The 24,213-nt window shown below is 42.4% G+C and overlaps 1 protein-coding gene across 4 annotated transcripts; it reads right to left on the reverse strand.

Moving 5' to 3' along the window:
• Positions 1 to 563: 563 nt before the first annotated feature.
• LOC115176803 (T-box transcription factor TBX20-like) lies at positions 564 to 18,298 on the reverse strand. 4 transcript variants are annotated; one of them, XM_029737112.1, is made up of 9 exons: positions 17,840 to 18,298; positions 16,232 to 16,466; positions 15,273 to 15,437; positions 14,848 to 14,956; positions 6,288 to 6,446; positions 5,759 to 5,835; positions 4,159 to 4,185; positions 3,880 to 3,989; positions 564 to 3,637 (listed from the first exon to the last, which is right to left on the reverse strand). In XM_029737112.1, exons 1-9 carry the CDS (start codon positions 17,964 to 17,966, stop codon positions 3,297 to 3,299), a joined length of 1,350 nt encoding a protein of 449 aa, XP_029592972.1. In that variant the 5' UTR covers positions 17,967 to 18,298; the 3' UTR covers positions 564 to 3,296. The 4 variants fall into 4 exon arrangements, with proteins under 4 accessions (XP_029592972.1, XP_029592971.1, XP_029592974.1 ...); XM_029737111.1 differs by having other exon boundaries at positions 3,880 to 3,992; XM_029737114.1 differs by lacking the exon at positions 4,159 to 4,185 and having other exon boundaries at positions 17,840 to 18,297.
• Positions 18,299 to 24,213: the final 5,915 nt, after the last annotated feature.

Genomic DNA, 24,213 nt, shown 5'->3' on the forward strand with positions numbered 1-24,213 from the left:
TCAGAAGAAAGTTATTTGTTTCTGTCCATTTTGAGCCTGTAATCAAACCCACAAATGCTGATGCTCCAGATACTCAACTAGTCTAAAGAAGGCCAGTTTTATTGCTTCTTTAATCAGGACAACAGTTTTCAGCTGTGCTAACATAATTGCAAAAGAGTTTTCTAATGATCAATTAGCCTTTTAAAATGATAAACTTGGATTAGCTAACACAACGTGCCATTGGAACACAGGAGTGATGGTTGCTGATAATGGGCCTCTGTACGTCTATGTAGATATTCCATAAAAAAATCTGACATTTCCAGCTACAATAGTAATTTACAACATTAACAATGTCTACACTGTATTTCCGATCAATTTGATGTTGTTTAATGGTAAAAAATTGCTTTTCTTTCAAAAACAAGGAAATTTCTAAGTGACCCCAAACTTTTGAATGGTAGTGCATATTTTTAAGCGTCAGATAGTACATTACACATGATCATTTTCAGAGCAGAAATAAATATATTGCACTTAAAAAATCAACGAAACAAAATCTTGTTAGATGTCATCCTGTATATCTAGATTACACTTAAAGTAATAATAAAAACACAACAAAAACATGACAAAATCCTTGCAGATCTATTTCCCATGGCATACTTTGAGTGTGCGTACACATTGTTCAAAATGGAAAGTTGAAAGTTACAATCCCCCTCCTACCAAGACATGGCGAGATTGGCAGCTGCATACACCAGGACATGTTGAAAGATGGGGAGTGAATTCCAGATGTGGGCTATAGATTGAAGATAACACCATTTGAAGACCTTTGTTAGAGTTCTTATGCGAAATTGTTTAACATTGAAAACACTTGCCTCTTTCAACTGAAAGCCTTAGAGTTAATGCCCTCACTGGCAATCTTCATGTTTGATAGCACTTCGATAACGCCTCCAAGTCCATGCATTGTGTAGGCTACTGAGAGTTGTCCATCAACACGTTTTCAACAAAGAAATCCTGCAAAACTCATTCCAACTCCAAACCTGCTGACTGCTTGTGGACACATGGTATGCAAATGGTGAGTAAGTGGGAACAGTAATGTAAGCTAAATGCAGAGTTAGTGCCCACAATAATATGGCCAAATTGTAGCCTAATTTATGCTTGTTTTTTTGGCTCCATGTGATTGGTTTGTTCAGCATAATGAAATCAAGAGACTCAGTATTGAAAACAAAACCAACAATGAAATACTGTATTAGACCTTCACTTCAATCCAAGTTTGTCCCATTTTGCCCCGAAAGAGAGATCTTCATACTAAAAATAATTGTCAGTATATCTTAGCTGTGAATTAGAGGTTTACAACGCTGCCTTAGGTGTCATATTCTTGCCAAAATAGGAACGGCATTTTACAATAACATTGGTTTTACTGTGGTAACAAACTGTTTGAGACATCATTGAATGGATGAATCAATCTGCAATTATTCTTTTTTTTTTGAGGAGTGGCACTACAAAGGCACCGATGCATACACTATGCGTTTTGTGTCACTATCTTAGCTTCTGTGTCATTTTGGTTAGAAGGGGCTAGCTTGATGAATCGCCAATGATGTGACGACCAAAACAGATCTCCCTCCCTCCCCACCCCCCTCTAAGGGGAGGCACCACTGAGTCATTATTTACAGGTGTGGACTTTCTCCCAGAGTGCTGTAGTGTCGACACAGCCTGAGGCAGACATAGATCCTGCTACAGTAATCAGTCTATAGTGTGGCGCCAGAGGTTAGGTGGTGGTTAGGTAGTGAATCAAGCTTCAGGCCAATACAGCAAGAGAAAGTCCATCTTAGCCTTTCAGGGCTGCAGAGTCTGCAGGTTTTCTCTCCCTCTTGTTACTTCATTGATACATTACTGATTTGCCATTGATTGGTTAGAGAAGACAATCTGCTGGTGTTGGGGATACGTTACGACGTAGTGTGATTTTAACGCTCTGTGACTTCGCTAGAGAGGTCCTCCAAAGGTCTTCCAGGGCCCATTCACACGTGAGACATGAACAAACGTCTCTTTTCATTGACCTCACAAATCTAATACATGTTTTACTCATTGGATGCAGTACATAAAAAGGTATGAGGTGAATAGAAGCTTTTTGGATGACAAAGGAAACTGAAAAAGTAGTTTGAGACCCGGTTAGGGTCAGGATTTTTTTAAACAAATGTTTTCTGTGTTATCTGTTGCAACAGCATGCGTCCTATGATATGGCACTATAATGTGAAATTCGTCTTATAGTTTGTGTCCTGTGTGTGTGTTTGTGTAGTGTGGATATATTTATGTACTGCTATCAAACATGATCATCTTCCACTATAACTTCTTCATGGCTGGCTTTTTAGATAGGAAAGAAACAACTGGCTTCTCTCTGTCTCTAGGGCATCTATGTGCACAAATGTGACTACCATGGCAACAGCCAACCTGACTGGAGGAGGCTATAGGATTCTGCCTGCAGAGGAAGCTTAACGGAGTTTGAGTTCAAGCAGGAGAGGAGAGATGTTGCCTCTACCCTCCCTGTGAGTTTTGGTCAGCAAGCAGGGGGAATCCTTTGACTCAGTCTAAAATGGCTGCCATTCCTCCATGCCCCAGCAGCTGGAGTGAAGACAGTTCTCCTCTGTGGCCACAAGCGGTGCCCAGGATTGGAAGTTGTGAACGCCCGTAACTTTTGGAGTCCCGTATTCTTCATTAACCTCAGAAGCTGTGAGAGAACGAACAATTACCACACCCTCTGGTTTTAATGTCCGTCAGCCAGACAGTTCACTGGTTCTCCTGTCCATGCTTTTCTGGAGAGTGGGTGCAAAATGAATATTGTGACCAACAATTGGAGGGCAGGGGCAAACGACAGTCATCACAAGCAGACCATTACCTATTTCCCACAACGCATCACTGTGCATGGTCATCATTCCTCAGCATCTCTGTTGTTGATTTTTTTTTACACCTGGATCATCAGTTTTCATATCTGGGTCGTAAATGTTCATATGCAGGTCAATAGTGTTCATATCTAGTGTTCATATCAGTCTGTGGGTCTCTGTGTCTGTTTCACCAGGTCCCGTAGGAGTCTGTTTCCTCTCCGGTTTAGCTGTCAGCATGCAGGGCAGCAGCCAGGCAGCCTCTCCAGGTCGTCCAGTCAGTCGCCTCAGCCAGAGGGCTATTATTTACAAGGACATGGTGGTGACGATGGGTGATAATGCTGAGGCGGACAAATCGGTGAGTCTATCTACTTGTGTGTGGAAGTGTGTCTATAAGCGTAGTTGTAGCTAATGAGGGGCTACTCGGCCAGGCAGTCACCCCAGAGGGAGTCATACAAAGGGGGTCATAACGGTGGAGGAGTGGCGCAGTCCCTGGATGGCAGCGTAGGGGCCCTGCTGGAAGTAGTGGTGGTAGCGGGGCATGTGGAAGGAGGGGAAGGAGGGCCCGTTGCCCTGCATGGTGCCCGCCAAGGCTGAGTGCGTCAGGGGCATGCCCAGCCGGCTGTAGGGGGGCAGGGAGCCCTGCATGGGGTGGGTCAAGGGGTTGGCCATGGAAGCACTGCTGGAGCCCATGGCAGAGAGGGACTGGGGGTGCTGGAAGCCTGAGAAACCAGAGGTGGCGGTGACCCAGGAGCTCAGGGAGAGGTTGTCAGAGGCGGTGAACGCAGAACCTTAGAGAGAGATGGAGAAACGCTGTTAGAGACCTCTTACTATAATACTGTCATTGATGTTGCACTACATTGACTCAGCAGCCTTCTATTGGTCCATTTATGTGAATGACGGTTGTTTGTATTATTTGGTCAAATAACGTGGTAGTAGTAACACCGAACGACCCTCATTTGGCTCATTAGCATGATGTGCATCTTGTGAAACGTGTGTGATGACATCATCAGTGTGTGACAAACATTCTTACCCCTGTGTGCGGCGTGGCCGTCATCCCCCAGCGTCTCCTCCTCACCTGCGTAGGTGCGTATTGGCGACCGTGCGTACGAGTGCTTGTGGATTAAACTCTCAACACTTTCCCTGCAGCAAAAACCAAAGAGAAAGGCCCAAAATATATCTCTATGTTCACTCTTAAACATATTGGTACATTCACACCAAAATATGGAAATATCCTATTCTAATGTAAAATGTACATTCAGTCCAATATATACTGTATCTGCATTCACACCAATACCCCAAAACAACTCACCAAGATATATCATGTCTTTGCAGTAACCTATAACCCAAATTATATCTTTTATAGTTACACTGGTGACAGACAATGCTGAATGTACAGTATGCAGACAATAGATACACAATATATCAGCAAACACAACATATCTGCACACAGTCAATATATCTGTATACATTAGGTATGTAAAAATAACGAGCCCATAACATTTTAGTTATAAAGGCAAATTTGCGGTCTCTAAAATCCCAGTGCAACAAAATCACACATAATGTAGATAAAGATAGAAAAGCCCAGAATACACAACAACATTTTTCAATCGTTTTGATACCTCTTTGGAGCATAAAAGCAAAGATCCTTCTTTTCTAAGTATCAAAGTACATAATTAAAGCAGTGTGTGTGTCTTAGTCTTAGTGTGTGTACTCTAACAAAAAGTGCATTAGTTCCTGTGAGTCTTGTCAGACAGCGCCTCAGTGACACAGAGAGGGACAGATATGGTGGTGGTGGAGGAGGAGGGTTGGTTGGACAGGAGTGGTCTGTATCACAAGAGCCATGCGTCCACATTAGCTCCCCAATTAAGTTAGGAAAGTGCAATATCTGTCAGCGGTGCAGTACAAATGTGCGTGTGTTTTTATCAGCTCTGGCCTGTCCGGCACAGAGGCCACAGTAGGCCACGACGCAGGGGGCTGGTTTCAATCAGTCACAGCAGCCAATCAAATTACACTGTGTTTTAGTGCAGTGGCTGACTCCAGACTAATGTGATTTCTGCAGCTCCCTGAAGATCAATTGATCAGATCTAATTCACAGCCTTAAAAAAGAGACAGCCAGAAAGGGGGAGTTGGTTGTCTGGCTGTCTCTTGGCAGTCTTTGACTTTGCTTGTTTGGTTGGGAAATGGCCTAAGATGGTCTGATTTATCAGCTGATTTTGGCAACAGTACTGGAATTGGTCAATCAAAAAGAAAGGTGTGTTTGTTTGGCTGTAGGTCGTGAAATCCTTTGGATGTGTGTGTGTGTGTGTGTGTGTGTGTGTGTGTGTGTGTGTGTGTGTGTGTGTGTGTGTGTGTGTGTGTGTGTGTGTGTGTGTGTGTGTGTGTGTGTGTTAGCCCAAAGTTTATAGTAGGGTGGGTTGGCATTGCACCCTGAGAAGTCATTCAGATAACCACAAGATTTCTATAGAAACAAACATTTCAGACAATTACTGGCATTGAAATAAAAACCAACACTATACAGTAACACAGTCCTTCATCTAGTTGCAAAACAAATTCAGTGTCCCCTCTCCTCCTTTTTCTCTCAATTTCTCTGTAACACACACACACATGTATGCAAAACTGTACCACACACACACACATGCGCACGCGCGCAGGGGCAGACACACACACACACACACACACACACACACACACACACACATGCATACCCTCCCTCCATACACACACACACTCCTAATGAGCAGAAATAAATAAACAACACGGCATGTGCACTTGCTAATGAGTACATCGCTCCATAGCTAGCTCCTAACACGACTACTCTCAACCCTCTCTCCCAGTTCCATTCCCCTTGTTTATCTTATCCGCGCCGGACAGAAATAAACAAACAGGCAAGGACATAAAATTCCCTGTACCTCTCCATGTCCGTCAGTCGGGAGGAGTCTCGGAAGCCTTTCGCAAACGGGTTGCTGTCGATCTTCAGCTTGGTTATCTGGAAAGAAAGAGGCCCGCAAACAGATTAGATGCTATTTTCTCCTTTCTCTCTGTCTCAGACTCTTATCCCTCTCCCTTTCTGTCTGTCTGTCTCGCTCTCTCTATCTTTTTCCATGGGATAGCCAGACTAAACACACAAAGGGAGTCAGGGATAACCTGGGTGGCAAAACTGGCTTTAGACAGAGCTGAACACACTCCCTATGCATGTTGTCTGTAAACCAGCCACACAACCCCCTATATTCAACATATTGTCTCTACCCGTGAACACTATCCAGCAACAGAACACGTCCTCCCTGGTGACCCCTGGGTCACGTTCACTAGGCACCATACGGAAGAAAGGAGGAGGGAGTAACTGTAGTCCAATACGAAACGCTTGTTTTGGTTTTACGTTGTGTGCATTAATAAATAAGACCTTAGTACAGAACAGTTGAGTAGTGATTTACTGCTCACCAGCTGGTTCTGGTAGGCTGTGACCGCGGTAAAGACAGTCTCGGTGAAAACGAAGGTGCGGAACTCCTCTGACTTGAGGTTGAGAAGGGAGGCGGTGTGGTCCTTCTTCTTGATGATGTGGACCCGGGGCTGGTACTTATGCATGGAGTTTAGTATGATCTATAGAGACACAGAGAGGGCAAACACTGGATTAGATAGAGGAGAGAGAATGAGAGAGAGAGGTGTGGAGAGAGATGACAGGAAGTAGAAAGAGAGAGCATGGAGATAGAAGAGGCGAGGTGATAGAGTGAGAGAGGATGACTGGGGTGGCAGTAGAGAGGAGTGTGAAAAGATTAACATGTTAACACTATGGAGTCTGAGAACCATTTTCCTCAGCTCTTAGTTGTTCTGCTTGATCTTTATCTTCTGTGAAGATGGCGCTGCAGTGGATAGCAGCCGTCTTATGGGTTCCTGACCAATCTTTTTTTTTAAGCTGGTCGTATTTCTTTTTGTACATAATGTCTCCGACATCTCTTCCTATGACCGAAAACAGCTTCTGGACATCAGAACAGCTTTCACTAATCTCAATCTGGACAAAAATGTTTACTTCAACGAGTTTGCAGCTCTGGACACTCTGCTTACTACGGACCAGGCCCTACTCCCCGGGAATCGAAAGAGGAAGTGGCGGAAAAAGAGAGGCAGCGGAGCAGACATCCTGACAAGACTGTCGGCGAGCAAATAAACCGCCATTGCCCTATATTCTATTGGTGAACATGCAATCACTGGAGAACAAACTGGATGAGCTCTGTTCAAGACTAACCTATCAACAGGACCTGAAAAACTGTAATATCCTATATTTCTCAGAGTCGTGGCTGAACGAGGACATTGATATACATCACGCTGGTTTTTCAATGCATCTTCAAGACTGGATGGCAGACTCATGTAAGACGAAGGAAGGAGGGGTGTGTCTCTTTGTTAACAACATCTGGTACACATTCTCTAATGTTAAGGAAGTCTCAAGTTTTTGCTGTCCTGAGTTAGAATACCTCATGATAGGTTGCAGACCATATCTTCATCTATATTTTTCATAGCTGTCTATTTACCACCACAAACCAATGCTGGTACTAAGACAGCACTCAACAAGCTGCATAGAGTTATACTCAAATAAGAAATACACATTCAGAGGCAGAGTTTCTCGTGGCCGGTGATTTTACAGCAGGGAAACTGAAATCCTTTTTACATTTTTACCAGCATGTCACTTGTGGAACTAGAGGTGACAACTTTAGATCACCTTTATTCCACACACAGAAATGCTTACAAGGCCCTCCCTTTGGCAAATCAGACCATAACTCTATCCTCCTGCTTCTTGCTTCCAAGGCCCTCCCTTTGGCAAATCAGACCATAACTCTATCCTCCTGCTTCCTGCTTACAAGGCCCTCCCTTTGGCAAATCAGACCATAACTCTATCCTCCTGCTTCCTGCTTACAAGGCCCTCCCTTTGGCAAATCAGACCATAACTCTATCATCCTGCTTCCTGCTTACAAGCAAAAACACTAACAGGACGTATCTACCTGGGACTCTACCAACACACTTACACATACTTACACTGACACCCCAACACACACATACACGTACACACACTACATATGCCCACACACACATAACGTGTACACATGCATACTGACACCACACACACACAAACACAAACACCACATACACTGCTCCAGCAGCTCAGTTTATTATCTATCCTGTTGGCTAGTCACTTTACCCCACCTACAGAGCATTCGGAAAGTATTCATAGCCCTTCACTTTTTCCACATTTTGTTGCGTTACAGCCTGATTCTAAAATTGATTAAAGTAATTTTTATCCTTATCAATCTACACACAATACCCCATAATGACAAAGCAAAAAACAGGTTTTTAGACATTTTTTTAATTAATAACAAATAAAAAACAGAAATACCTTATTTAAATATGTTTCAAACCCTTTGCTATTAGACTCGAAATTGAGCTCAGGTGCATCCTGTTTCCATTGATCATCCTTGAGATGTTTCTACAACTTGATTGGAGTCCACCTGTGGCAAATTCAATTGAGAGGACATGATTTGGAAAGGCACATACCTGTCTATATAAAGGTCCCACAGTTGACAGTGCATGTCAGAGTAAAAACCAAGCTACGAGGTCAAAGGAATTGTCTGTAGAGCTCTGAGACAGGATTGTGTCAAGGCACAGATCTGGGGAAGGGTACCAACATTTTTTGCTGCATTGATGGTCCCCAAGAACACAGTGGCCTCCATCATTCTTAAATGGAAGAAGCTGGGAAACACCAAGACTCTTCCTAGAGCAGCACTCAACCAATCTGGCCTTTATTGAGAGTGGCCAGACGGAAGCCACTCCTCAGTAAAAGGCACATGACCTTCCGCTTGGAGTTTGTCAAAAGCACCTAAAGAACTCTCAGACCATGAGAAACAAGATTCTCTGTTCTTATGAAACCAAGATTGAACTCTTTGGCCTGAATGCCAAGCGTCACGTCTGGAGGAAACCTGGCATCATCCCTACAGTGAAGGTGACAGCATCATGCTGTGGGGATATTTTTCAGCGCTGTTTTTCAGCGGCAGGGACTGGGAGACTAGTCAGGATCGAGGGAAAGATGAAGGGAGCAAAGTACAGAGCCATCCTTGATGAAAACCTTCTCCAGAGCGCTCAGGACCTCAGACAGGGGCGAAGGTTCACCTTCCAACAGAACAACGACCCTAAGTACACAACCAAGACAACGCAGAAGAGGCTTCAGGACAAGTCTCTGAATGTCCTTGAGTGACCCAGCCAGAGCCCGGACTTGAACCCGATCTAACATCTCTGGAGAGACCTGAAAATAGCTGTGCAGCGACACTCCCCATCCAACATGACAGAGCTTGAGAGGATCTGCAGAGAAGAATGGGAGAAACTCCCTAAATGCAGGTGTGTCAAGCTTGTAGCGTCATACCCAGGAAGACCAGATGCTGTAATCACTGCCAAAGGTGCTTCGATAAAGTACTGAGTAAAGGGTCGGAATACTTATGTTAATGTGATATTTATTTATTTATTTATTTTTTCATTTCCTAAAATTTCTAAAAAACTATTTTTGCTTTGTCGTTATGGGGTATTCTGTGGGGTATTGTGTACTTCCGGCGCCGACAGAGATGGCCGCCTCGTTTCGCGTTCCTAGGAAACTATGCAGTATTTTGTTTTGTTATGTTTTATTTCTTACATTGTTACCCCAGGTAATCTTAGGTTTTATTACATACAGTCGGGAGGAACTACTGGATATAAGAGCAACGTCAACTCACCAACATTACGACCAGGAATACGACTTTCCCGAAGCGGATCCTCTGTTTTGCCCACCACCCAGGACAATGGATCGGATCCCAGCCGGCGACCCAAAACAACGATGCCGTAGAAGGGGCAGACGGAGCGGTCTTCTGGTCAGGCTCCGTAGAAGGGCACATCGCGCACTGCTCCCGAGCATACTACTTGCCAATGTCCAGTCTCTTGACAACAAGGTAGACGAAATCCATGCAAGGGTAGCCTTCCAGAGAGACATCAGAGACTGTAACGTTCTTTGTTTCACGGAAACATGGCTCACTCGAGACACGCTATCGGAGTTGGTACAGCCAGCTGGTTTCTTCACGCATCGCGCCGACAGAACACAAGCATCTTTCTGGTAAGAAGAAGGGCGGGGATGTATGCCTTATGATTAACAAGACGTGGTGTGATCATAACAACATACTGGAACTCAAGTCCTTCTGTTCACCTGATTTAGAATTCCTCACAATCAAATGCTGACCGCATTATCTACCTAGAGAATTCTCTTCGATTATAATCTCAGCCGCATATATCCCCCCCAAGCAGACACATCGATGGCCCTGAACGAACTTCATTTGACTCTATGTAAACTGGAAACCACATATCCTGAGGCTGCATTTATTGTAGCTGGGGATTTTAACAAGGCTAATCTGAAAACAAGGCTCCCTAAATTCTATCAGCATATCGATTGCGCTACCAGGGCTGGCAAAACCCTAGATCATTGCTACTCTAACTTCCGCGATGCATATAAGGCCCTCCCCCACCCTCCTTTCAGGAAAGCTGACCATGACTCCATTTTGCTGCTTCCAGCCTATAGACAGAAACTAAAACAGGAAGCTCCCGCACTCAGGTCTGTTCAACGCTGGTCCGACCAATCGGATTCCATGCTTCAAGATTGCTTCGATCATGTGGACAGGGATATGTTCCGCATTGCGGCGAACAACAACATTGATGAATACGCTGAGTCGGTGAGTGGGTTTATATACAAGTGCATCGGCGATGTCATACCCACAGCATCTATTAAAACATTCCCAAACTAGAAACCGTGGATTGATGGCAGCATTCGCTCAAAACTGAAAGCGCAAACCAACGCTTTTAATCAGGGCAAAGTGACCGGAAACATGACAGAATACAAACAGTGTAGCTATTCCCTCCGCAAGGCAATCAAACAAGCTAAGCGTCCGTATAGAGACAAAGTAGAGTCGCAATTAAACGGCTCAGACACGAGAGGTATGTGGCAGGGTCTACAGTCAATCACTGACTATAAAAGGAAAACCAGCCCCGTTGCGGACCAGGATGTCTTGCTCTCAGACAGACTAAACAACTTCTTTGCTCGCTTTGAGGACAATACAGTGCCACTGACACGGCCCGCTACCAAAACCTGCAGGCTCTCCTTCACCGCAGCCAACGTGAGCAAAACATTTAAACGTGTTAACCCTTGCAAGGCTGTAGGCCCAGACGGCATCCCCAGCCGCGTCCTCAGAGCATGCGCAGACCAACTGGCTGGTGTGTTTACGGACATATTCAATCAATCCTTATCCCAGTCTGCTGTCCCCACAAGCTTCAAGAGGGCCACCATTGTTCCTGTTCCCAAGAAAGCTAAGGTAACTGAGCTAAATGACTACCGCCCCGTAGCACTCACTTCCGTCATCATGAAGTCCTTTGAGAGACTAGTCAAAGACCATATCCCCTCCACCCTACCTGACACCCTAGACCCACTCCAATTTGCTTACCGCCCCAATAGGTCCACAGACGATGCAATCGCAATCACACTGCACACTGCCCTAACCCATCTGGACAAGAGGAATACCTATGTGAGAATGCTGTTCATCGACTACAGCTCAGCATTTAACACCATAGTACCCTCCAAACTCGTCATCAAGTTCGAGACCCTGGGTCTCGACCCCGCCCTGTACAACTGGGTTCTGGACATCCTGACGGGCCGCCCCCAGGTGGTGAGGGTAGGTAACAACATCTCCACCCCGCTGATCCTCAACACTGGTGCCCCACAAGGGTGCGTTCTCAGCCCTCTCCTGTACTCCCTGTTCACCCACGTCTGCGTGGCCATGCACGCCTCCAACTCAATCATCAAGTTTGCAGACGACACTACAGTGGTAGGCTTGATTACCAACAACGACAAGATGGCCTACAGGGAGGAGGTGAGGGCCCTCGGAGTGTGGTGTCAGGAAAATAACCTCACACTCAACAAAACAAAGGAGATGATCGTGGACTTCAGGAAACAGCAGAGGGAGCACCCCCCTATCCACATCAATGGGACAGTAGTGAAGAGGGTAGAAAGTTTTAAGTTCCTCGGCGTACACATCACGGACAAACTGAAATGGTCCAACCACACAGACAGCGTGGTGAAGAAGGCGCAGCAGTGCCTCTTCAACCTCAGGAGGCTGAAGAAATTCGGCTTGTCACCAAAAACACTCACAAACTTTTACAGATGCACAATCGAGAGCATCCTGTCGGGCTGTATCACCGCCAGGTACGGCAACTGCTCCGCCCATAACCGTAAGGCTCTCCAGAGGGTAGTGAGGTCTGCACAACGCATCACCGGGGGCAAACTACCTGCCCTCCAGGACACCTACACCACCCGATGTCACAGGAAGGCCAAAAAGATCATCAAGGACAACAACCACCCGAGCCACTGCCTGTTCACCCCGCTATCATCCAGAAGGCGAGGTCAGTACAGGTGCATCAAAGCAGGGACCGAGAGACTGAAAAACAGCTTCTATCTCAAGGCCATCAGACTGTTAAACAGCCATCACTAACATTGAGTGTCTGCTGCCAACATACTGACTCAACTCCAGCCACTTTAATAATGGAAAAATTGATGTAATAAATGTATCACTAGCCACTTTAAACAATGTCACTTCATATAATGTTTACATACCCTACATTACTCATCTCATATGTATATACTGTACTCTATACCATCTACTGCATCTTGCCATCTTGATGTAATGTATCACTAGCCACTTTAAACAATGCCATTTTTATATGTTTACATATCCTACATTACTCATCTCATATGTATATACTGTACTCTATACCATCCACTGCATCTTGCCTATGCCGTTCTATACCATCACTCATTCATATATTTGTATGTACATATTCTTATTCATTCCTTTACACTTGTGTGTATAAGGTAATTGTTGTGAAATTGTTAGGTTAGATTACTCGTTGGATATTACTGCATTGTCAGAACTAGAAGCACAAGCATTTCGCTACTCTCACATTAACATCTGCTAACCATGTGTATGTGACAAATACATTTGATTTGATTTGATTTCAGATTGATGAGGGGAAAAAATTATTTAATACATTTTAGGATAAAGCTGTACCGTTACAAAATGTGGAAAAAGTAAAGGGGTCTGAATACATTCCCAATGCACATATCTACCTCAATTACCTCGGACCCCTGCACATCAAATCGGTACTGGTACTCCCTATATATAGCCATGTTATTTTTCCTCATTATTGTTATTCATGTATTTACAGTATTCCTCATTCATGTATTTACAGTATTCCTCATTCATGTATTTACAGTATTTATATTTTTATTTTATATTTGTTATCTTTATTTTTAACTCTGCATTGCTGGAAAAGGACCCGTAAGTAAGCTTTCACTGTTAGTCTACACCTGCTGTTTACAAAGCATGTGACAAATACAATTGATTTGATGAAGAGCATTTGTCCTTTATCTGACTCCATAGTCTATACAGTGGCTCAGCAAGAATGTTATATTGTGTTACTGTGTGGCTGTGGGGAGTTAGTCTGCTATACTCTGGTTCAGATCCCTATGGTTCACATCTAGATTCATACAGTATACTGTATGTGAGACTGTACTGGGCAAAGGACACGGTGTGGTATGGAGTTTCTGCCTGCCTTCATCAACATTCAGCTAAAATGCTCACAATTGACACATCTCAACTTGAACTTGTATAGGAAGCAATGGGAACAAAATGATTTATTGTTTGAAATATGCAGGCTTATCTCGAGTCAGAATTACTGTTCCTGAGAATGATGAAACAGAGTGAGCTGTTGAAAGCTGCCTGTTAAAAGCTGCCAGGTGCATTATAACATGATGTGTCTTTGTGTCAGTGCAATTTCAAATGACTAGCCTACAAAACGACATTCACTGTCAAGGTTTTCGAAAATGATTCTATTTGAATGCCAATTATTGATGGGGTTAAATGCATGCATGAATCTCTCTTAAATTCCGCATTGGTAACCATTAGAGATATTTTTTAGATCAACAGGAAAAATGATTTGTTTTATCCTATCCAATTAGCTTTATCGGTCTTTACTTGCGTCATGAAAATCAAAATCCCATGACATCATTCACATTGTTTAGCAAATATCTATCTGGTGTTGTCATCATATCGCATTGCTCTCGCCGATAGGCCTACTATTTTTATCTATCGAATACCACGGACATGCCCTCGAAATTTAACGTGTTTGAAAATTCAAGGAGACGTTTTTCCGCACAACCTGTTGGTTTGGTATGGTGTAGGCTAATCAGTGTATGCTGGTAGCCTAATAATGTTTAGAATGTAAATGAATGGTGTTGCATTATTGTTTTCGTTTCTGAACTATAGGCTTATAGTTCTTTAGTTTAGCACGTGTTTCTGCTTCTTGTTAAAATGTAGGCCGTAATAATTTCCCTTACGGAAAAAAATATGATTTGAATATCAAGAAAATATTAATTTAAATAATAAAATGTAACTGGAACTTCACAGGTGAAACCAAGCAACGTGGATTTGGAATCCAACACGTCTCTGATTTACAGTTGGGAACATTTCATTTCCCAATAACATGTGAAAGAGATTTGGAAAAAAGGATTTCCCATGGGAAAATTCCACGAGATTTTATGGAATGTTTAAAGAGCAATTCTTTAATAAATCACCTGCAAGTATGTTAATTGATTTAAACCGTTATAATGCCATCTAAACACAATTCCCGTACATATTTTAGAAATATCCTCCAAATTATAATTGTAATTTGTCAATATTGTTTACACTTTGAGATAATAATTATTAATCCAATATTGCACGGGGAAACTCTCCACAAGTCCTTCATCAGTTAGTTATATGATGAGGACAGCTTGCATGGGATTTTTCTCGGGTTAGTCTATACAGCCTTCTAATGATTTCATGTTTCAGTTCATGTCAGAAATAACATGAATATGCATCAATGTTTCAATACCAATGACAAATCAATAACATACGTGGCCATGTTGGTCCAGTTCGTTGTTGGTGAGCTTTACTTTCTCGAAAGACACCATTTGTTTGAGCAGCTGTTCCCCAGTGAAAGGAGAGTCAGGGTGCACGTATAACCTGCAATATAAATACAATATGTATATTAAAATACATTTTATCATCGAAAAGGCCCATGCAAACACAGAAAAACGTAGTATCATGCTATTCAAAATCAAAAGGACGGATATGTTCCAATGCAGACCTTTGTCGGTCAAGTTAAAAAATACTTCCAAAGTGTATTTATCTAAGCCATATAGGGTATTTGCTATCCATATAACAATAATTAGCGTCATTGGCTACTACCACATACCATTTTGTGAATGATTTTTACATTAACGACTCGTGCATAAAAGCCTCGCAGTGACGAGAGACGAGAGAAAAAAAAGTCACCCACCGTGCAGGCAGAGGAGGGTCCGCTTTGCCCGCCACGAGCCAGGACGACCTGTGGTAGGCGTATCGGTAGCGTTTGTTGTCGACCGGAACAATGTCCATCAGCACGATGTATTTGGCGTCCGGGTCCACCCCGGAGAAGGACACACGGATGGTGGGGAACATTCTTCTGTTGGAGGGGAAGAGAGGCGGTAAACACAACGACTACACAAACCCACGCCAACCATTGTCGCTGAGAGATAAATATTTACTCAAACCTAGGCTCCAAGTAAAATATAAGATGATGAGAGTCATATTTCCTTTGTCCATAAATATTCTCAATAGCTCCTGTTTTGTATGAGGTTTATGTTTCCTTTATCTGTAGGCTATTTGATGAAACATGTTTTTAGCGTGAGGCATATTCCCTATATCTTTTTTAATAGATATTCATGGAAGGGAGAATATTTGCCTGTAATATATTTTGACGAGCATGACGAGGAAAAGTATTTTGCTTAAATGATGTTAATATTTATACAAATGTTTTTATTTCTCAACATTTGGAGTTGTAAATCGATTACATAATTAGCCTTAGGCTATAAACATTTCCACGCATGGCAGGTGCGCTACAATGATTTGAGGTGCAATTATCGCACAGTTTACATATGTAAAAAAAAAACATAAATAACTGCCGAAATTAGTCTTATTATAGGCTACATATTTTATAAAAAAATGTTATTCCTTGAGCCTGCAAAATACAAAACAGAATATCCAATTACCCAATGCTTAATATGACATGGGTAATCAGATAGGCTTATAACAGGATTATAACATGTAGCTTTAGTTTTCGTGTTAGGCTACATTAGAGTATAATTGTCGTTCACATTTAAAAAGTAAGCCAATAGGCCTACGTGGTTCGGTAATATAGTACACACATGCTTTAACATGTAACACTTTTTGTTTTTGCAGTGAGAAATTGAAGTTGACCTTCCGGATTTTGTGATGATCATCTCAGTGCCGAGATCATGGAATTTGTCCCAGAGTTCCTTGGTCTCTAAACTGCAGGAGATTTTGGCCATCTCCTCGCTGGGAACACTGGGGGTGGTTGGGATCAGCGGCTCTGTGCACACTGGAGGCGCGCTCCCGCTGAAATCTCCGTGCCCATCTAGAGAAGACAGCTCTCCCAAACCTTGGTTACAGGAGGACTTCTCCACGAATTGTTCTATGGATGAAAAAACACCATGTTCAAATGCTGGTTTCATTTGTTTATTTTTACTCCAGCTAAAACATATATATATATATATCCTAATATACGTTTATAGCAACGTACAAACGCATAGGCATAGTTGTTTCAAAAATGTCATAAATTGGTTATTATTATTTAGCTTTAGAAAGTAGTCGAACGAATTATTGTATCAATTAAACCCAACGAGCCTAGTAGCCTATATATATATACATATATATATATATATATATATATATATATAAATTCCAATACAATGTTTTGTATTCAAATAAATTAAAATAATTATCAATACAGGTGAGGGGTATTAGACAAATGCAAGAATATACATTAAAATGAAGATGAATGGTTTTTATATTTGCTTTCCATTGAACGACATTAAATTAGCCTACTACACATTTCAAAAGTGCAACTGAATCACAAAAACAACATATTGGTTATTTCAGTAGGCTACAAATGGCCACGCTTTTTTTTACTCACAATGATATAGTTCTGGCTAACAGCAACGTGGCTAACAGCAATGTCCGTGTTATATTTCTATGTCAGTAATTGCATACAGGTCTAGTCTACTAACCCATGTCTCCATGTATTCACTGAATGCTAATATTTATCTGACGAAAACCTTACATTTACCCTTTTCTTGGATAAATTGAAAAGTAAACTTGATTAAATCAAATATTCAGCAACATGTTAGCAATTATCAGCAAGCACCACTACAGCCAACGCAGCATGATATTTCTGGATAGAGAACATTCTGATATAATGTTGATATCCTTGTTTCATTAGTCAATACACTTTTTGTTGACACTGGATACAATAAACGGATCATTCAGAGCCTATTCAGTTAACCATAGGCCTACTGAATACATATTTTTGTAGGCCTACATTTTTAAAATCCATCAATATTGCTTTATGTTCGTATATTTTATTATTTCTTATTTTTGTTGCATTGTCGAGATGGAACCTGCAAGTAAGAATTTCGTTGGAGGATGTATATCCATGCGTGTCGCGTACATGCAACTAATAAAACCTGGAACTGAAACTTTTGCTGAGTCTATGAACGGGGTTATGCACTGCCTGAGTTTTGGACCAATATTTTGTGAAAGGTTATAAAAACATATTCATGTGAGACATCTTAAATGAAGGTTCTCAGTTATTTCCCCTTAGGCCCATAGAACATTATGCATTCAGAAGTAGGCCTAGGCCTATAGACAACCCATAGCATAATCGAAGTCAAGATTGATTTAAACAATCTAACAAACAACATAGCCAAAAAGAAAACTATCACGCTCTATTGTAGGCTATATTGAAAATGTGAATTCTATGTAAGGCACTGTGCGCGATCGGCTTACCAAGTGGCTTGATGGTGTTTTCATCCGTTTCCTTGTCCTTCGTTTTTCCACTTGACATGATAGCGGCTATCGAGAACGCGTTTGCCCTGGAGGAGAGCTGTGGCTTCGGGGAAGAGGTGTACTCCATGGTGAGAGTAGTAGAAGTTAAACGTCCAAAAGCACAAACCGCTCGGGGAGTGAGCTCTGTAGTTTTATTGGCAGGCTGCACACAAAAACGCTGAAAAAAAATGGAAGCTACTTCGACTGTTTTTTGAACAGGTATGCGCTTAGTCTATTACAGAACAAACTTAAAACACTCTCCTTTTTTGACTCGTTGAACACATTGTTAAAAACCGACTAATCGTTGTGCGTCTCCGCTCCAGTGGCAAAGTCTTATTCGGACTGTTGAATCTTTGCACTGCTCTTAATTTTAGCCAACCCCACTCCCCTCTCCATCGCTATCGTGCGCAGCCAATCGCCTCCTCAGTCTCGACGTCACATACTGTCCTGCAAACTGAATCGAAGCCCAACAGCCTATTAAAAACACATTTTCTTCCGATTCCGACCATTAGCCCAAATCTAGAGGAAACCTAACCGCGACCCGACACTTCACACGTCAAGAGATAGGCTTTTTTCTTGTTGCTTGATTCGATGAGTTATTGTAGCCCATTGCGTGATAAGATTATATCTAATCTCTAATTGAGAAAAAAATGCCGCATTTGCATAATCGTCAACATGTAGGACTAAATTATAACTTTCGTAATATTATAGCTTTTACCTTAAAAAAAATGTATTATGTTTTATTTCTGAGGTGCATCAGCAATCGTGTTCAATTTGTTCGCCCCATCAAATTCCCATAATGATCATTCATTTAATACATTTAAAAGCATGGAAGATGTCCTGTGTTCAGTGGTCATTTCAACTAATGTTATACCTAACCATTGATTCTTGAACAATATAGGCCACACTTTCTCACATAATACATAATAATGTATCCTGATTTGTATAGGCTGTGTTTTTTGTTGTTGTAATTTGAGTCCGATAAATTTAACGAAACCTTTCATCAGAATATGTGTAATATGTCGACACAGTTCTTCAAATCCATAGCTCCAGAATTTTAGAGTTCATAGGCCTATACCTTTAAAAAGATCTTTCAACTTTTTGGCTGGCTAATTAACATAATCTCATATAAATTCACATTTCAACTGGGAGCGTATTAAAATCTGCTCAAACAATCTATTCTGCAACACATTTAATAATTTACTCAAACTGATTTATAATAATAGCTAGGATACAAACCAATATTTTTTTCTTCCAAATAGAGAGGGGAAGAGATACAGAATCTCGAGACACATGGTAGGCTATTTGACCCTGCATGTGTTCAATGTTCTTGAGAATAGGCCTCCTCAGACGGACCAGTAATGTGCAGTATTACAGGGTGCAGGGGCAGCACAGGCTTAATCAGCGCTATGACACACACCAGTGCGTCCCTAATCTGGCCGCTCTCCCTTTACTCCCTCACCGTTTCTCCTTCTTCTTCTTCTCCTTCTTCTTCTCCTTCTTCTCCTTCTTCTTCTCCTTCTTCTTCTTCTTCTTCTTCTTCTTCTTCTTCTTCTCCTTCTTCTTCTTCTTCTTCTTCTTCTTCTTCTTCTCCTTCTTCTTCTTCTTCTTCTTCTTCTCCTCCTTCTTCTCCTTCTTCTTCTTCTTCTTCTTCTCCTCCTTCTTCTCCTTCTTCTTCTTCTTCTCCTTCTTCTTCTTCTTCTTCTTCTTCTTCTTCTTCTTCTTCTCCTTCTTCTTCTTCTTCTCCTTCTTCTTCTCCTTCTTCTTCTTCTCCTTCTTCTTCTTCTTCTTCTTCTTCTTCTTCTTCTTCTCCTTCTTCTTCTTCTTCTTCTTCTTCTTCTTCTCTTCTTCTTCTCCTTCTTCTTCTCCTTCTTCTTCTTCTTCTTCTTCTTCTTCTTCTCCTTCTTCTTCTCTTCTTCTTCTTCTTCTTCTTCTTCTTCTTCTTCTTCTTCTTCTTATTATTAGTAGTAGCAGTATAAGTAGCCTATTAGGATGAATATTGTTATTATACTTTTAGAGCATTTATTACAATGCTGTAATCACCCAGCAGCCTTCTATTTTTAACCAAAAGCTATAAAAACGTAAAGAACGTTTTGTTTAAAGGGAAAAGGGGCACTTTCACATGTGATCGAATAGTTAAAAAGCAGGCAATGCCCTCGCCTATATTCGGCCTACTATAGCTATAGCCTGGGCATAACATGTAGGCCTGTACAATATTGTAATAGCACATGTTCTTTAATAGCATAGCCTACAGACAATCTGTAACATTTTCCCAAATAATGTAGCCTAAAAATGTGTATAGTAGGCCTACACTCTTAGAAAAAAAGGTTCTGGATATAACCAAAAAAGGTTCTATGCTTGCTTCATTATTGGCACCCTTAAGGTTCTATATAGAACCGAATGTGGTTCCATATAGAAACCTCAGTGAAGAAGAACCCCTGGGGTTCTGATCAAATAACCCTACAAAATAAGGCCATATATGAAGCAAACAATATAACCCTTTTTGGTTTTATCCAGAACCTTTTTTTCTAAGAGTGCAGGCTTGGCTTAAGCTTTAAACCTACATTTAACATTTTGCTGAAGCCAAAAACATATTTTTTCTTAAGATAGCCAGGCTAGAACAAAAACATGGAACGCTTCCTCGCCTGCATCCCCTTCTCTGCCCCCCTCCCTGTCGTTGTTGAGATCCTATTTTCGCATATCCATTCTCCCACTTGTCGCACTCACTGACGCATGTCGGCTGCGCGCCTATAAATAAAGCCTATATTTCAAAAGCGCTGACTCCAGTGTTTTCCGGGGTGGAGGGATCACCTCTCATCCTCAATGTCACTCACTCTCCCGGAGAGATGGGCCGGCGCTTACATGAACACTGAGGTAGGAGATCCACAGGGCACTAAACCCATTAAGGCGTCTCCCGAATGCAAATCCGGTGCTGCAGATATTTAATAAGGGACCTGTGCTGGCAAATTTGATTACCTTGCAATTGCCAGTGGATAATGTGCTAAAAGCTTTCCCACTTAGCGTAACTCCTTACTGAATATTATTCACACTTTGGGGGCCGGTGGACCGGTGGCTGGAGGCGACTCTTAAAGACACAGCAAACCTCAGAGCATATCCAACAGCTGGTGGTCATTGGTTATTACGGTGTTATAGGCTACCAGAAGAAACCAAGATAGACCTGTTGTACCTTTCTCCCGTTTTGTAGGTTAGTTTATATGACCCCCATAAGAATTGGAATATCAACACAATCGATGTGTTTGAATGATGATTGTAGAAGTATGTACTGTATAGCCTATGCATTAGTCCTTTCGATGTTTTGAATGGAAGAGGAATACAAACATAAGCAACATAACGTGTCAAATTCCCCAACAATCTATGGAGGTCTGAAGGTGCACACTTTCCCTCCCGTCCACACGTCAGCTGTGATCCTCCTGCACTGTGGAAACATCATCTGTGATCCTCCTGCACGGTGGAAACATCATCTGTGATCCTCCTGCACGGTGGAAACATCATCTGTGATCCTCCTGCACGGTGGAAACATCAGCTGTGATCCTCTTGCACGGTGGAAACATCAGCTGTGATCCTCCTGCACGGTGGAAACATCATCTGTGATCCTCCTGCACGGTGGAAACATCAGCTGTGATCCTCCTGCACGGTGGAAACATCCGCTGTGATCCTCCTGCACGGTGGAAACATCCGCGGTGATCCTCCTGCACGGTGGAAACATCCGCTGTGATCCTCCTGCACGGTGGAAACATCCGCTGTGATCCTCCTGCACGGTGGAAACATCCGCTGTGATCCTCCTGCACGGTGGAAACATCCGCGGTGATCCTCCTGCACGGTGGAAAGGGACATCCATTCGTAATTCAATGTTTACATATTTATAATTTGCCATGATTTAGTAATATTTTATGCACGCAAAGTTGTCTACCCAAAATGGTGCATCAGTGATCACGAGGGAAGCATGTAACGGCATTTGTGAGGTACCTTTTCCTTATACTGTTTATATAATCAATATGATTCATATTTTCATCCAGCTCATTATTATTTGAGAATGAGTGTTTGTCGCGCAACTCAGAAACAGAAACACACATGCTGCATGGTGTTAATGACGGTGACGTTTCCCCCGCGGCTTCCACAGAGGGCTTCCACAGAGGGCTTCAACAGGGCTTCCATATCCGTGCCAATGGGTTTCTTGCATGCAACAACCCACTGGGCAAAAACTGGTTGAATCAACGTTGTTTCCACGTCATTTCAACAACAAAAAATATATGTGATGAAGTTGAATCAACATGGAAAACTGATTGGATTTGAAAAAAAGTAATCAATGTAAGGGATTATTATTTTATTTTTTACCAAATTGTTTACCTAATCCAATGACATGTTTTGTTGATTTCCTGTTGAATTCAGATTAGTTGAAATTTCAACCAAATGTAAATGAAATGTAGACATTGAACTGACATTTGTGCACAGTGGTAAGGAACCAACTGGGTCGTTCCAGATAGCAATATACCAATGGGTGATATCTACAGATACAACCCTGGCACTTAGGGATATGACAATTACAAGATTTCAGCAATTATTTCGGTGGAGAGCTGGGGGCACATGTAAGGGTCAGTGGCCACGGAATCATAGCATATCCCGGAGGAGGGGAACTGAGGAAAATAATCGCCAGTTGATTGAATTGAATCCCTCGATGTTAGAGCCACAGTAATGAAATGGGTTGTTGCGGCCAACACCCGACCGGACCCCTTCACCGCCCCCACGATTTTTACCAGATTACAGACCATTGCAACAGGGCGAATATTTGCCTACAGATGGAATACATTTAAAGAGTCGTTTTTTATCCATGCGCTTGCATGTCCATGTAAATCCCTTTTATCACACACCAGGCCTTTACATACATCACTACCCAATATTCACCCACAGAGTTTGTAGGATAAAAATGAACGCTTATTAATGAATACATTTGAAATAACGTGATAAGGACACAACGGTAGCTTAATATTTAGCCCGACTGTATTGATAGTGGCCCATGTTCTCATAATGTCAATAACGTGAAAATAACAGCCCAATTATTTTTTGTGTGTTTAGCATACTCAAATAAATCATAATATGATTTAGTTGAGTTATTATTGGAATATCTGATGAATTCATGAATTAGCATTTTCATAACACTTTTCCAAATCAATTTGATTGCTCTCTGTGTATGAGACTGGTATTAAAGCATTCACATTTATCCATCCATAAACCAGAACAGAAACATGTTCTAAATAGTGTCCTAAGACATATCTTGCATCTCAACAAATCATTTATTTTCATTTGTGCATTTATCATGAAATATTTCGAACCTATCACAAATCGTAAACTGTTTTACAAGAGGTGACCAAAAGAATGAAACATAAAAAATGAATGTCTTTAACCCAATGCTTGCACAGTGATTTGCAGTCTAACTGAGGAATCAATGGTCTCCTTAACACCTGTTTAAGTCCCATGTCAAGAACAGAATAGATGTAATGTCCTCCCTGAATGAAATAAATATAATTTTCCCTGACTGCAGCTAGAAGACTTTGGTTAGCCTCTCCCTTTGGTTCCAGCAGAAAGCTCCCTCCCTCCCTCCCTCCCTCCCTCCCTCCCTCCCTCCCTCCCTCCCTCCCTCCCTCCCTCCCTCCGAGGCTAAGACTGAGGCATGCAGTGGCAGAGCGGTTGCCTCCGTTCATATGACTAATTAGAGAAGCTTCAAGCTGCGTTGTTCCTTTTGATGCTGATCCCTGGTGCTAATTGCCACGTCCGTCCCAGGGCATGGCTAGGTTAAGTTCAAATGCAGGGCGTTCTCAAACCCCCTCTCCTGAGTCTTCTCCCCACCCCTGTCTCCCCTTTTTACCCCCCCACATAGACTCCTACACCCCCCCTGCTCTTCCCACATCTAACCCCAACCATTCCCTGACCCTTTGGGATAACAGGATGGAAGGATGGATGAAGGGTGGGTCCGGGGAGGGGGTGATGGGGAATTAGAATATAACTGATCAAATGTTTGATGAGGGGACAAGGTTTCCAGGGGAAGTGTGTCTGAGTAAGGGTTGGTGGGAGTGGTGTGGGAGGGGTGGGAGAGGGCGAGGGGAGCAGTTGCCATTCAAGCAGAGTGAAGGAGGGGTGAGTTGGGCTTTGGTGAAAGGAAGCATGGCCTTGAGTGACTTTGATTCCTGCTCATCCTGCATGGCTAGGTGGATGGGTCTGTCTGGAGCATAGTCACTGCGGACTGGGGCCACAAGAAGCAATGATGGTTGACCGTGATGCAGACGAATGGTGGCCAAGGACAAAGCATGGAGAGGTCT

Source organism: Salmo trutta, chromosome 37, assembly GCF_901001165.1.
Source record: "Salmo trutta chromosome 37, fSalTru1.1, whole genome shotgun sequence".
In the NCBI taxonomy this organism is placed as follows: domain Eukaryota; kingdom Metazoa; phylum Chordata; class Actinopteri; order Salmoniformes; family Salmonidae; genus Salmo; species Salmo trutta.